Source organism: Silurus aristotelis (genome assembly GCF_946808225.1).
Source record: "Silurus aristotelis genome assembly, chromosome: 1".
Lineage (NCBI taxonomy): Eukaryota > Metazoa > Chordata > Actinopteri > Siluriformes > Siluridae > Silurus > Silurus aristotelis.
This window is the reverse complement of record NC_139574.1, coordinates 9,644,693-9,660,175: the sequence shown is the minus strand read 5'-3', so window position 1 is coordinate 9,660,175 and position 15,483 is coordinate 9,644,693. Positions and strand designations below refer to the sequence as shown.

General features: G+C 34.6%; 1 protein-coding gene across 1 annotated transcript; it reads right to left on the bottom strand.

The window, feature by feature from the left end:
* Nucleotides 1-2,739: 2,739 nt before the first annotated feature.
* Nucleotides 2,740-15,113, bottom strand: f13a1a.1 (coagulation factor XIII, A1 polypeptide a, tandem duplicate 1). The gene is made up of 16 exons (XM_083546161.1): nt 15,080-15,113; nt 14,632-14,825; nt 14,154-14,333; nt 11,965-12,216; nt 11,747-11,865; nt 11,438-11,545; nt 11,084-11,261; nt 10,372-10,507; nt 9,411-9,514; nt 8,411-8,499; nt 8,073-8,226; nt 7,695-7,730; nt 5,555-5,788; nt 5,127-5,287; nt 4,799-4,935; nt 2,740-2,989 (listed from the first exon to the last, which is right to left on the bottom strand). Exons 2-16 carry the CDS (start codon nt 14,768-14,770, stop codon nt 2,839-2,841), a joined length of 2,178 nt encoding a protein of 725 aa, XP_083402287.1. The 5' UTR covers nt 14,771-14,825; nt 15,080-15,113; the 3' UTR covers nt 2,740-2,838.
* Between the last annotated feature and the right edge of the window lie 370 nt (nt 15,114-15,483).

Sequence of the window (15,483 nt, the reverse complement as noted above, 5' to 3'; positions counted from 1 at the left end):
TTATTATACTTCAATTATAATTACATGGAGGATTTTACTCATGATAAGGCAACCAATGCACAATTAGGACGAGCTGTTTGAGGGGAGACTTTTTATGTAAATCCTTTACCTTTTTACAGCAACATGCTGAAACTTAAAAAAAAAACTGGCATGGAAATTTCATCCATCACCACACACCCTAAATAGGACTTCCTCATGCCGGAAGGGTTACTGCAGCATTGCATATGCTTGGTCATATTTATATTATATGGTGGGAGGGGGAAAGGGGGTTGCTGCTTATATTAGACGTGTCGTATGGTTTAATGTGCGTTCATGTGCTCCGTGATAACGCCCTCTCGTGGCAAGTGTTTGCTATGACAACGTTCACCTGTTTGTCTTGGTGATTATGTCAAATCACTGGGCTCACCATGACAAGCATTTCTCACCCAAATTGTTGAAAATTGATATGGTTTGGAGTGTGAAAGATATATATCATGTCAGGTATGAGCTTGTCAAACTCAGCGGATAGAAAGAAGGACTTTCCTTTACTAAGCTCAGACAGCATGACACAAACTAGGGCTGTTGTGTACGGGAGCTCCTTTTTAATAGGTGGAGGATGTGTGTATTTTCCACATCAGTCATGGAATTGCCTGAGTAGGTTTTTGTGGATGACTCATTCAGGTGATTGCGGGAGAAACAGACAGGAAGAGAGGAGGTGGGGAGAAAATAAGGGAGGGGGAATTCCAGTAGTGAAGACACAGCAGTCTAGGCCTGGAGCTGTCTAAAACCAGCCATATCTCATTAATATGGAAGAATTGGTCCAAATGAAAAAAAGTACCTCTTGCGTCAGAGGAGGAGTTTTCCCCATGCCACTGCGCCAACAGGAGGGAGAGCGAGTGTGTCCTGGAAATACCTCAGAAAGAAAGAGATAGACAGAGGAAAGGGAAAGAGGCAGGCTGAAAGATGATGACTGAAATACTCAATAGCAGCATAGTGATGAAAGCTCTAGCATAATCAAGCTATTCGATTTTGATGAGTTATATAATCCTCCAGACATCATCGAGTGCAAAGAAATTTGTGATGCAGAGAACGATATTCGTAAGACTCAAGGACAAATGAAGGGCACTAGCGCAGCAATCTCTTTCCATACATCTGTTTCTCATTAGGAAATCCATATGAAAATAAGAGCAGATACGAATGGGTGTATTTTTAAGACTATAGATCAGTGTGTGTTTGTGTAAACACTGTATATCCTGCACTTGCTGCTGTTGCACTTCTGGTTAGACCTAAACTGCATTTCGTTGCATTGTACTTGTACATGTGTAATGACAATAAAGTTGAATCTAATTTAATCTAATCTAATCTAATCTAATCTAATCTAATCTAATCTAATCTAATCTAATCTAATCTAATCTAATCTAATAATATAAGTTAGAATAAATGGTGAAGCAGCTTTATGTTTTTGTGTATAGAGATAAAGGAATATATGACAACAAATCATTTTGATTACAATTCTGATGAATAAAAATAGCATAATAAAATATATAAAATATTTATTTAAAAAAAAAAAAATTATTTATGTTTTTCACAGTTTTTTATTATTTATTAATATTTCGGTGAATTTTACATGTTGAATTGTATTATTTTGACTACCTCGTGTTTTTTTATGCAATTTATTATTATTATTATTATTATTATTATTATTATTATTATTATTATTATTAATATTTCTATCGTTATTTTAATATTTTAAAGTAAAAAAATCTAGAGGATTTTTTAGATAACTTTCAGGTCAAGTCTTAAAATCGTCATTTCTAACACTGGCTAGATATCATGACTAATCTGCAGAGGCTTACAACTTTTAGTTTAATTGGAAGATCTTTAATTATTGGCTGCCTACACACAAATGCTTCAAAGTTACTTTTAAGCTATTTTGAATGAGACCTGACCAGCTGTCTCTCTCAAAACAACCCACACCCACAAGCATTTGTACCAAGACTTCTTAAAAGCTTTGTTATATATCTTTTAGACAAAATGTCTCTGTTTAAACAGTTTCTCTTTTAATCTAATTATAGATTCTTCAAACTTATTGTTTGGCTGCTCACACAAACTGCTTGACAGGGTGAGTCTGTTTGAACATTTTGTGCCTTTAGTTTAATAAAGTAAATGTGTTTTCAGTGTTTAGTCATTATAGCTCATAATGAGGCAAATAAAGTATCTAGAGCATGCCAACAGGGAGGCAAACCTTTTCACTTGGAAAATATAATGACCAACTTAGAGCCCATCAAATAAATAAAGCATGCTGTGTAGTACATAAACTATACATGCATTTTCTACTTCCTTGGATATATGCACACCCGTTCATCAATATTTACTTGTTTACAGCAACAACAGAAGATTGAATTTGCTTTTCACACAAAATTTATTGTTAGTATGCAGTATGCTTTAGTTACAAAATCCACAGTGTAAAGAATAAATATAGGTTCATAACATCAATAGTAATCATGCTTTCTAAATCAGTGGTTTTTACTAAATTGGGCGTCGTAACAAACAAAATGCTACTGACTATTATGAATCACTATATTTTTTTCAAGATCAAGATTTATAAGCAATCTCCACATGTAGTTGTTGTGATATTCATTTTGATCAATACAAAGCTTTATATACTGAGAATAGACAAGCAAAAAAAAAGCAAGCAAGTCTCTCTCTTTCTGTCTGTCTGTCTGTCTGTCTGTCTGTCTGTCTGTCTGTCTGTCTGTCTGTCTGTCTGTCTGTCTGTCTGTCTTTGTGTGTGTGTGTGTGTGTGTGTGTGTGTGTGTGTGTGTGCGTGTGTGTGTGTGTGTGTGTGTCTCTTCTTTCTTAGTTGGCTTCAGGCTGTATGATGATGTCCAGGTGTCCACACACATCTTTGAGAGTAGGACAATCCAAGCAAGCCACCAGCACCTGGGTTCCAGCCTCCTGAGGCTTGAATGACTCAATCCATTTTATTTTAGAACCTTCTTGAATGATGCTACACATACACACACACACACACACACACACACACACACACACACACACACACACACACACACACACACACACACGCACACACAAACAAAAAAAAGTATTATAATGAACTTAGTATATCACAGAGGTGGGAATTAATGAAATCCAAATACTTTGTTACTGTAATTATGTAGATGTTCCTGGTATCAGTATTTTACTTCACTATTTATTTTTTGGACAATATTTTACTTTCACTCATTACATTTTTACATCTGTACATCTGAAATATCTGTTCTTTCCACTTTTTACATATTCAAATCAGGCTCGTTACTTTAGTTTTATTCTATTTGCTGAAATGTCAATATTTTTTTCTTCTCACTGCATGCCGTTTTCAGCCCATCAACATATTTCTTGTCAAAATCCGCATAATGCACACAAATAACCCTCTGGGGTCGACGAACGCGCCGGAACCATTTTTTTTCTCATAACGCCAAAATGAAGGTAATTTACTGTCTTTTTTATCATACAGATAAGAGCAATACATCATTGGAATCTGTAAAGGGTCAACGTTTATTTGTACACACTCATAAAACAAAATGCTGTGCTTTTGCAAAATAAAGAAAACAGACAGGGGGCGCTCTCTGCTGTCTCTGTCATCTCTCTTTCCAAAAATAAATCAAACAACCTGAATCTCAGTAAATACTTGCCTTGCAAACATAATAATACTTTTAAATAAATCAATTCACATCGAAAACAAATATTCTCTGATTATGTAATCTGTAGGGAAGTTAGAAGAGGTACAGTTTTTCCGTTATCACCTCATTAACCGTCCGTGTGGAAACAGCGGGTTCCGTTTGGTGTCCAATTTTACGTAATTTAAAACACTATAATTACTTTTAAAACATTTAATAGAATATTTTGCTTTCATGCTCAATGTTAATTATGGTTTCACTAATAATAATCATACATTTGCATAAAGCATCAATATTTGTCCATGCCTATGTTGATTAGAGTATAAAAAACTTAAAGTAGTTTAAAGTACATTTAGAACAGTTTAAGTTGCGATTAATTGTGGGTTAACTAATGTCAATCATTCGCTCAATTGTGATTAAATATTGTAATCAATTGACAGCCCTATTATTAATATGAGGTCCAGTTACCAGTGTGACACTAAAACAGGTAGTAATAATGACTACTTTGTACTTAAGTACATGTCAGAGCCGCAACCGCTTTAATTTAACTTGAGTAATAAAGTGTAGTCAGTACTTCAACTTTTAAAACACGAGTATCTTTACTTCTACTTAAGTAAAAGATGTGTGTTCTTTATCACAAAACTGTTAAATGTTCTGCATTGTAAATCTGCAATGGATTTCCTGTAACAGTCTGACATGCAGATGAGGGACATGGGGTATATCGGTAGGAGAATGCTGAGGATGGAGCCACCAGGAAGGAGAAAAAGAGGAAGACTAAAGAGGAGGTTTATGGATGTGGTGAGGGAAGACATGCAGGTAGTTGGTTTGAAAGAGGCAGATGTAGAGGACTGGGGGGTATGGAGAAGGAGAAGCTGAAAGAAGAAGAAGTAGTCTGCCCCGAATGTTTTATCATTTACTTCATCGAAATCCCACTTTTGTAAGCAAGTTAATAAAACCACAAATGTCTTACAATACAGTACATGACTAACTAAACTACTGAGATGATGTTAAAGGGTTACAAAACAACTACATTAGAGACTTTTTCCACAAGGCTTCAGAATAAATGTGTATTCTAGCCTGAACCAGCTGATTATGACTTAATACTTTTTTTATTTATTTTTTACCTGTCATTGTATTACCTGTAATTTTTGGTTTTCACAGGAAAGAGGTTTATTCCCTCCATGCGCACAGTGACGTTGTTCAAGTCATATCCGAGTGTGTTGGTGAAGCCCACGATCGCAAACATATCCTTTCCAACCTGTGAGAGTCCACACACCTGAAGGTCCGAAAGTACAATCATAAAAAAAAGCAGAGATATTTTTGTTAATATTGGGTGATATACTGTTGCAACTCCAATACCATGATGATAGTACGAAAGATGATATTATGATGATATATGAATTCGTATTTTTAATTGCAAATCCTTGAGGATACAAGGAAGAACTACAGCAAGACACATGTATGCACCTCAAGGTCAAGGGAAGGGACACCCAGATGGATCGATTCCATGGCAGTCAGGGACATGGTGGTCTCGTTGATGAAGGCGTACACAATGAAGCACAGGAAAGACTGGCCGATGATGAAGTTTTTGTATTCATCTGCCGTTACTGTGATGACCTCCTGCTTAGCTGTGTAACACACACATACATACATACAGTCTCAGAAGCATCATTTCATAAATAATGCACTTGATCATTCAAGCAGGGTTTTTACATAATTAGCAGACTGTCCTCTTCTTAATATATGCATTAGAATATTATAGCAGTGTCTCTAATAGAATATCATTTAAAATTGTCCTCTTTTGATTTTCTGTGGACAAGGTAGTGAAACCAGCATAAAAAAAATTGTTTGTAATGTTTTTTATATAATAATCTGCGTATCATAATCTGGCTCACATTCAGAAGGTTGCAGGGTCACTTCGTGGGTGAGGAACATGAACTGGGTCCGGGTGGCTCCGGTGTAGTATTCCACTTTGCCTGTGATTTTGCAAGTGATGGTGCGCTGTTTATTGCTCAGGTTGTTAAAGGTCATGGTTAATTTGACGTCCTTGTTGTTTTTGGTGGTCTGGGTGTAAAGCTGCACATCAGCATCCGGCAGTATGGCACGAGCGCTGCGAAAAGCATCGGTGTCTGTGCGAGAGATGCAGAAAAATTAAAAGCGTTACTTTACTTACGCCCATAGTTTTTAAAGATGTATCAAAATTATGACACCAAAAACAAATGAGAGACTCCGAGTTTACTCACATTTCAAACAATTACATATTTAATATAAATCTAGCAAGAAAAAAACTGCTTGATAATGTGACCTGTTTATCACGATGAACCTTTTACTTTAATGCACATGATAAAATATGAGTCATGTACAAATATTGTTATTCAATTTGTTTATATTTGTAAAATAAATCAAATTCATACATATTGTGAAAAGTATAACCAAAGAATAGCTGTGCAGGTATGATTAAAGCAGTTCATAAAAACAAATGTGTCACATTAGGCTTTGTTATAAAAATATATAGTTGAATTCTTTTTATGGTAACTTTACTTTTTGTATATTTCTGTGAAAGTCAATCAACTTTAAAGATATTTAAAAAATATATTTTTACAAAGGGTTCCAATCAGTTATACACATCCATATATACATCTTCCCTACTGGGAACTTTATGTGTCAGACAGCATTGGTTATAACTCTCTATCTCACTCAGATAAAAAATACCTAAAGGAATAGATTATGTAAGAACTGTAGTCATCTTTGTTGTCTGATAGATTCTAGGCCAAAGAAAATCAAAACCGTTTTCTACTTTGTTCTTTTTATTTGTCACTTTTCAACTGGCAATGAAATTGACCCTAGACCTATTTCATCTGCACTATTCAGAACTTGAACTATCTACTCCTCATTTGTCTACAGAGCTCGAATATAGTATATAATCAGACTGTATGAATTCTGTCAATGTGTTTGTCTTGCTACATGAAGCTGAATTTGTACTGAAAGCTCCAAACAAACCTGATCTTACCCATAGGTTAATGTTCAGAATAAGCTCTTTATTACAAATTATTTCAAAACTCTTATAGGTCATTTGGAGAATGGATAAGCAGAGGAGTTTAGATCAGAAGGTTTTCTTATTGTCATAACTCTATATAACTCGCACACACTGTAATGAATGTAATTTCTCCAGTACCATCGTGCAGCACAAAGAGGTTGCATGAGTGCAGAATTCACAAGTTTGCAGTATATAGGATTCAGAACAATGTCCAGAGTTGAAAAGGAACTGCTGTGTTCACAAAAGTGAGTTTGATTTCCATTATTTACTCTGCTTATTAATAAAGGAAGTAATTTTCACTTGGACACAAATTCAAATCCAGCCTTGTTTTCCTCTCTCCGAAAGAGATATCTTATTTCAGCAGGTCCCTGTAGCATCTGAAACTGCCAATTTGACACAAGTAAAATACAATTCAGGCCATAACGCCCAAAGGAGAGAGAAAGGGAGAAAGAAACTGAGGAAGAACAGCAACAAATGTTCCTGGTTTTCCTGATGCTGAAAATGACAGATGAACCTCAAGGGATGAGCTAAACTGCCTGAATTAATATTTGATTAGACTTAAAAGGCAAAATGAGAAAAAGGGGAGTGCAGTGGGAGCTGGCACCTTTCCTGTAACCAACATTAGACAATGAACTCCAGTGATTTAACTTGGTTCAGAAAAGTGAGCTTTCTCCCTTGAGTCCTCAGTGATTTATTGAAAGTATTCTCACTGACCGCAAACTCCAAGTCTAAGCACAATATTTCTGCATTATAATGTCTGTTGAATTCTTACGTATTCTTTAATAAAATGTACATAGAAGCTTTTTAAAAGAAAATGATTGTAACTGCGAAGTACACACTCAGTGTTTGTAGTATTTTCAGTGTTTTCAGTTTAAAACATTTTAGTCATTGTCTTGTTTAAGTTGTTTGTTAATCAATGAACTCTACTCTGCTTCTTTTTATGATTTTGCCTATTGATTTGTTATTGTTTTTAAGCTTTTCGAAAAAACTTTTCTTACCCTGCGGTTGCTCCAGTGTCTGCCGCCGTGACACATCTATAACATAAATCATGACCAATAATTTCATAGACATATATTTTACATCAGTCTAAATGTAGCTATAAATGGGTAAAAGGTATGATTATGTGAGTCATTATTAAACTAAACATTTAACTTACACATTTCCCTAGTATAAAACTAATAAAACACTTCAGGAAACATACTGGGAAGACTTGGGTGGCATGAGAGCACAAGACAAGAAAATAAAGAATGTGTTTCATGACCAAAAGCATGCGTTTGCCTTCCTTTTAATACTATTTACTGTTGTCTCTGTTCTTAATATAATTACATGTTGCATATTAAACGTAGTAACAATACATTTATAACAGAACAACTTACTCTTTATATATTTGTAAGAGTCTGTGATGTTCATATATTCATTGGAGCCAATCTGTTTGGTCACAATCAACTTTCCTACATAGTTCTTGTCCACATAGATGACATGTATGCTTCCATACTTGTCTCTTTTAGAGTAAACAACATCACTGTTTACCTGTCGAAGAGAAAATATTTTACGGGATACTTCAGGCTGGCGTGCACATAATGCCTCTTGAAGATATTAAATAGAATTGAACATTGTAGCACAAAGTACTAAAGAGATTTAAATTTCAAGATTCAAATCTTTTGAGTTTTAAGAGTTGTTTAAACATATTAGATAGACCTGATAGACTGCTTACCTCAGCAAACACAAAACGTGCATCAAATGAATAGCCCAGATTTGCCTCTTTGATTGCTTTCACAGCTGCAGGACCACAGCGATAATAACCTAGCATAAACAATATCTGATAATATATATATATTAATTTATATATTTATATTATATATAGAAGTAGAAGTAGAAGTAAAAGTAGAAGTATATACACATCATCTCACAACAGTGAGTACACCCTTTACATTTCAGCAACCATTTTATTACACGTTCTCAAGGAACAATACTATAGAAATAAAAATTGGATATCCATAATGTAGTCAATGTGTAGCTTTTATGATAGTACAAATTTACTGTCCACTTAAAATCTTATTTATCTAACCAACTTCCAAAATATACTTCTTCCTGAACTTATTGGCCTGCTTTGATTGTGCCGACTTGTATGGTCTGAGCACAAAGTTTTAACTGCTCTAATACAAGATACACACATTTGTATGGTCCTTTCAAGCAGACAAAAACATGAACATGATGAATAGGACATGTGACTTTGCATGATTACACGACTTACAGCTGTTATCACTTAAAGTGTACTAAATCTTGTTGCCAGTTATTTTGACAATAATGGCTGTTGAGTTGAGGTATTTTTAGAGGACAGTAAATCTGTACTACTATACAAGCTGCACATTGACAAAAATATATCCAAGTTTCATTTCTATAGTATTGTACCTTGAGAAGATATACTAAAATGGTTGTTGAAATGCGAGGGGTGTACTCTCTTCTGTGAGATACTGTATTATATTTGTATGAAATGTTTTATATTTATAGCGGTACTACTATTGTCCATTAAAAAAAACATTTGCTGTTTAATTTAGGGAAGATATTAAAATGAACCATAAATATTGTTTTTTGTTTGTAAATGTTCAGTAAAGACTCTGCTGAACTACTTTTTGCACATGACATGAGATTTTGCATACATTTAGTGAGTTAATCCATTTGAAAGGTGTGACTGAAAATGGGTGGAGTTTTACCATCACTGATCTCCTGTGGAGTGGCATCCACTACTTGCCAGCCTGCGTAATTTCCCGGGATGTCAGGCCTATTTAAAAACACTTCATTCCAGCAGTGAAAGTTCCTGCAAATACAACGAATTTCTCTAACATAGATAAAGTAGACAGGTTATGTGATTAACATGTGATACATGACACTCAAACCTCAACCCTATCACATAACCTTCTGTAAAGCATCTGAAACCAATTAGCAACCTAATTATTAATAATACTCACTTGTTTGCTATGACACTACTTATTTTAAATAACTCACATTTTCTGTGTGTGTGTGTTACCTCACAACCTCACACTAAGCTTATACCTGCCTGACTGATTTGTTGGTTCCAATATGCTTCATATTACATCAGTACTTGTCTAGTTTATCTTGGTTTTCTGTTACAAACCAGAAAGTTGGGACGCTGTGAAATGTACTGTAAATGTAGAATGTAAATCAAAACAAAATGCAAATGTACCATTTTAGGAAAAAAAGGTCATTTTGAAATTGTCTCTGTCTGTAAACATATTGTTATACATTTTGCACCGTGTCCCATCTTACATACAAGAAAATCAAGGTACTAGTGATAGAAATCTACCTTTGTGTCCTGGTATGGTTTAAAATGGTTTAAAATTACATCCTGATAGTTTTTCATACCATTTTCACTGATAGTATTTCACAGGAAATGCTATGAAAAAAATATCAGGATCATATTTTTAAGGTACATTTCTATCACTAGCGGTGCAAAAATGTTCTTTTAGTGGTACAAACAAGAAGGTACAAAAATGTACCAGTGTTCAGAGGTACATTGCTCTACCATGACAAAGCATTTGTACTCTTCAAAGTACAATCCTGTACGTCGATTTTTCTGTGTGTATAATACTTCAGAACATTGACTATCCCTTTAGTTTTAAAACCAACAAAACAACATTTACAAAAATTTCTTACCAGATTGTATCGGAGACCTCTGTGTCGAGACTTCCATCCTCGTCCAGCACAATGTCAGTTGACAGGTTACCACCGCTGTCATGTGCAGAGCAGAAGTTGGTAATTACTCTTGCAGGAAGGCCAAGGCAGCGGAGGACTGCAGTCAAGATGAAAAACAGCTCAGGGACTACATTATACATGATAAAATATTAGCCATTCTTAATTGTCTACCGTAAAAGATGTCTAGTGCTCTATCATCTACTGCACTGAGTGTTACACATTGTTGTAACACCGCAAAAATCAAACTATGTCAGTTGCAGACAATATCTGTGTACTGCATCAGCTATATATGGTTGAAATGACAACAAAAGCTTTTTGATTGATTAATTGATTGATTGATTGATTGATTGATTGATTGATTGATTGATTGATTGATTGATTGATCCATGTCTGGAACTAGTGCAAATGCAATACCATAAGTGAGAACAGGAATTAATTAATTTGGGGACATTCCACACCATTAAATGTGATTACAAATAAACCTGTGTAAATGTTGGAAAGATTAAAATTAAAATTAAAATAAAAATATTTCTCATCAATAAAAATTCATCATTTTAGGTGTCCATACACTTTTGACCATATAGTGTATAATCAGCTTGTTATGATCTGGTGTTCAGGGAGTTTAGAAGGTTAATTGTTATACAGTATATCAGTGAATATGTGCCATACTTACAAGTGTTGCACACGCCAGCATACACCCAACACTGGCCATACTTCACAGGCTTACCACCTGTTGAATAATAATTGCGCAGAATCTCTGCACTGCCTGTCCAGGCCGTGGGTGCAGTACCATCGCTGAAGTCACCACCCCAGCTACCCTCTAGGACCCCATTATCATCTATTGAGTTGATCTAAAAACGTATAGACATATGTACAAATAGTAACATAATAAAATAATGTTTTTTTGGTCTAAAACAGGAAATATTTCTAGTGCATCAATCTTTTTTTTAAAGAAATATATTTATAAAAATTAAAGGTGCATCATTATATTTTGGGAATTTATTTTGGGAATAACTGAACTTTATACCATTGATGAGGCTTTCCGAACCACTTTTGCAGCATCTCCTCTGAACTGGAGGGGCATTTTTCCTGAATCCAGAAGGAAGATGCAAGCTTCGAGAATTCTTTCCTGAAACTAAAGGACAAGGTATTTATTAAATAAATACAATTTAATATATATATATATATATATATATATATATATATATATATATATATATATATATATATATATTTATAAACTTTTAGATCATTTATGTCCTAATAATAATAAAGATGTGGCAACTATGGTTAGATATTCAGAGATAAAAAAATTAAATGGACTGTAATTTCTTACCTGCCCATAGTTCCATGGTCGATTGCCAACATTAGCATAGTCTCCATTGTAAATCATTCCCACATCATTCAACACATACTCCTGCCTCTTGCCCTCATCTGCGAGGTAAACCTGATCCACTGAGAAGCACCAAAAATGCAAATCCAAATTGAAATTTTCAACTAAATTGGATAAATAAAAAAATTAAGTAACTGTGTATAAAAGACAGTTGTGTTTACTTTCTGCCCAGGGGTTAAACAGCATGTAGAAATCTGTTTTGGGATTTCTTGAAGAGCGTTGTTTACCAGCATTGGTTATAATCGTCACATAGGTGCTGTACAGACCCACAATGCAGTCAGTGGCTGGTGTGATACCTAGTGTTGTTTTACTGTTGTTGGTCTCTATAACACGGACAACCCAGTCATTGGTCTGGTCTTTTCCACCAAAGGTCACAGAGATCAAAGTCTTCTGGGTACGGATGGGGTTATTGCCTATAAGACAACACACAATGACACCTCAGCCAATCTGTACATTTACTTAACACAAGCCCTCATTTGTGACATTTATAAATGTCTTATTTGAAAGTTTCCTTTAGATCATAAGGGCTTATAACAAGGTGTTCCTACTTATTCTCTTTTTTGTTCATATATTTGTATAATAAACAGGAAGGACACAATTAAAGAAAGAAAAACTATTTTAAATGGTTGACCTTGATGTTTACCTTGAATTGACTTTAACCCTCTTAGGTTACTTATGATAATTCCATAAAAAGATTTAAACCATGTATTTTTAAGATATACAGTAATCACCAGTTTATCGCTGTGGTTAGGTTCCAAAACCGGCCATAATAAACAGAATACCGCGTTGGCGAACGCCAACCAAAAATGGTTTTTTGTATTGTTTAACCCGTAAATCATCCTCCCACACATTTTAAACACACAGAATACATTTGCAAGAATAAAGCGAGATAAATTTTGTGTAAATTCGTAAAAATACAGTACACTGTATCACATTTCTAGAGGAGACAAGGTGAGGGAGGTGAGATTGAGATGGTTTGGACATGTGCAGATGACGGACATGGGGCATATCAGTAGGAGAATGCTGAGGATGGAGCCACCAGGAAGGAGGAAAAGAGGAAGACCAAAGAGGACGTTTATGGATGTGGTGAGGGAAGACATGCAGGAAGTTGGTTTGAAAGAGGTAGATGTACAGTACAGAGGGGTATGAAGACGGATGATCTGCTGTGGCACCCCTAATGGGAGCAGTCGAAAGAAGAAGAAGAAGAAGAAGAAGAAGAAGAAGAAGAAGAAGAAGAAGAAGCTGTACTGTACAGTATACAGTTCTGTAGTAGCGTAGCCTATGTGTAGTTTCTCTGCTTGTTTATTGGTTGAAGTGTCCTATGATGTCCAAAAAGAGGAGAGTTAAAGCTACACGTTACCGCATTCTTTACTTTCTGTACTGTACTGTATTAACCTTTTACTTCATTTTATAATTAATAATTATATTTTTATGAATAAGGTTCATTATTTCAACTTAAAACTCCATAAAAAAAAAAACCCTATAAGTTTTTTGGTCTATCGTGCTATCCATGAGAGAGCAGGAAAATCAGCCGAGCTAATTAGTTATGTGGCAAATGCAATTCTGTGATAAATCAACCAGGGGCACAAGATTCGAACCGTGGTAAAGCGGGGAATTACTGTAGTACTCTAGAGTTATGGACAGTTGAACAGTAGTGCACACCCTAGTGGTGGAGGCATAATAATAAAAACTGTCTATTCTTTAAAATATCATGGAATTATGCAATATCATTTTATTATCTGTTACATACATTCAGTTTGGGTTCTTGCCTGATACCTTGACAGATACATTTTATAACTGCAGAGTTTATATAATTACCAGAAACACAGGCCCAAAAACAAATATGTGTATATTAATAGTCTTTAATAATGGTTGTTATGCTTTAACATATTTTAAGCTCATCCTGGTAATTTATATATAAAGATGATTTATATATATATATATATATATATATATATATATATATATATATATATATATATATATATATATATATATATATATATATATACATTGTAAGTTATCCAAAACTTTAAGCAATTTTAAAACTTTGGATCATTCAAAATGTAGAGCAAACACCACTAACAAGTGGTCTCGAGCTCATGTGATCCAAATTCAAATCCAAAAAATATCAGTTTAAAAATGATGTTAGAAACATGGTTATAATGATCTATCTGGTAGTTGATCCATTTTATCACACACTAAAGACTATAATAAAGTGTTTCTCAAATATATTCTATAATAATAATCTGGTCTTTATTCTTTACATCTCAGAAAAATACTAACTTCAACCTATTTGAATAGTCAAAGAGACTATTGTACATTTTATAATAAACAGAAAGTAACTCACCTATCAGGAACTCAATAAAAAACAAGTCCATTTTTGGGTTGAATCGACGATTGAAGACAATGCCCATGGTGAACTCTTGACCCCGGCGGATGATCAGGTTGCTGAGATTGTATGCAGCAGTGTGATGGGCAGCCTTGTTCAACTTCTCATACATGTTAATACTCATCACAGTCAGATCTGCTGAAATAAAACACAGGATCAGAGAATCTCAATCAATTCAATCAGCAAATACCATCATTATAGGTTTAAATCGCTGTTACATAACAGAATATAGTTTTATTAACCTTATCTTATCTTAGTAACCAAAATGTAAAAACTTTTGACTCTTTAAGGGTTTTTAACAGACTGATTAAATCTACACATGAGATCAAACTGTCATATATTTCCCAATCTTTCCTACACACATATACACTCACACACACACACACACACACACACACACACACACACACACACACACACACAGTTTATACCATACCACCAGAAGACATGGGGGCCCGAGGTGTTGCATCATGAAATGCTTCAAACTTAGCCATGACCTTGTTCTCTCTATTGACGCAGGAAATTGGGCGGTTCAACCGGCCTCGGTTTCTCTCACATGTATCGAACATTGGCATGATGTCAGTACACAGGTGGTCTTCACTCTGTCCTGTGCTCAGATTTAAATGGTTTCTGAATAGGATTCATTGAAAAAAAAAATGTAAATAACAAGAAAAATCTTTTTCTACTCAACATGAAAGTAAAATAAAGTACTTGACTTGAGTTTTACTTTCACCAAATATCCCTTCATCAAGAGATATCTCCTGAGATATCGTATACTTGTATATGTAGAACTTCTTAGCAAGTTGCAGTTAATACAGTGTCAAAAAATCCAAATAATTTAACACTAGAAACAGCAATAAAACATTAGGAAAGCACAGACTTACTCTTGTGTTGAACTGGAGGATGCGCTGTTAAGGATGCTTTGTGCAGCTACTCAAACAGACTGCATGCCCACTTATATAAGCTACAAACATACTCCTCCTTTCATGCAAATGTCCAGTTCTTAGGAAATAAATATGCAGAGTCAGACTTTTAAAGGGGATACATTTTTTTGTTCTGTTGTGATGACATTTACATGTAATTTAGTAATGTTTCTTTCAAAGTATTACTGAACTTTTTGGATTTTATCAGTCATATCAATACTTTTAGCAGATCTAATGCATGCATTCTCAAATTCACTTTTAAATGTTACAGGATAATCCTTAATGTGGTTATTGTGATTTGGGATACATTTAACTATATTTAGGAGGAAAAAAAATCTTTCCTAAATGAGCCATAAGAATTTTGG

Coding starts and splice junctions, on each gene's coding strand:
- f13a1a.1 (XM_083546161.1), bottom strand. CDS start 14,770: ATGCCAATGTTCGATACATGTGAGAGAAACCGAGGCCGGTTGAACCGC. Junction 11,546..11,746: donor GACCATGGAACTATGGGCAG/GTAAGAAATTAC, acceptor CTTGTCCTTTAG/TTTCAGGAAAGAATTCTCGA. Junction 9,515..10,371: donor GAGGTCTCCGATACAATCTG/GTAAGAAATTTT, acceptor TTGTATTTGCAG/GAACTTTCACTGCTGGAATG.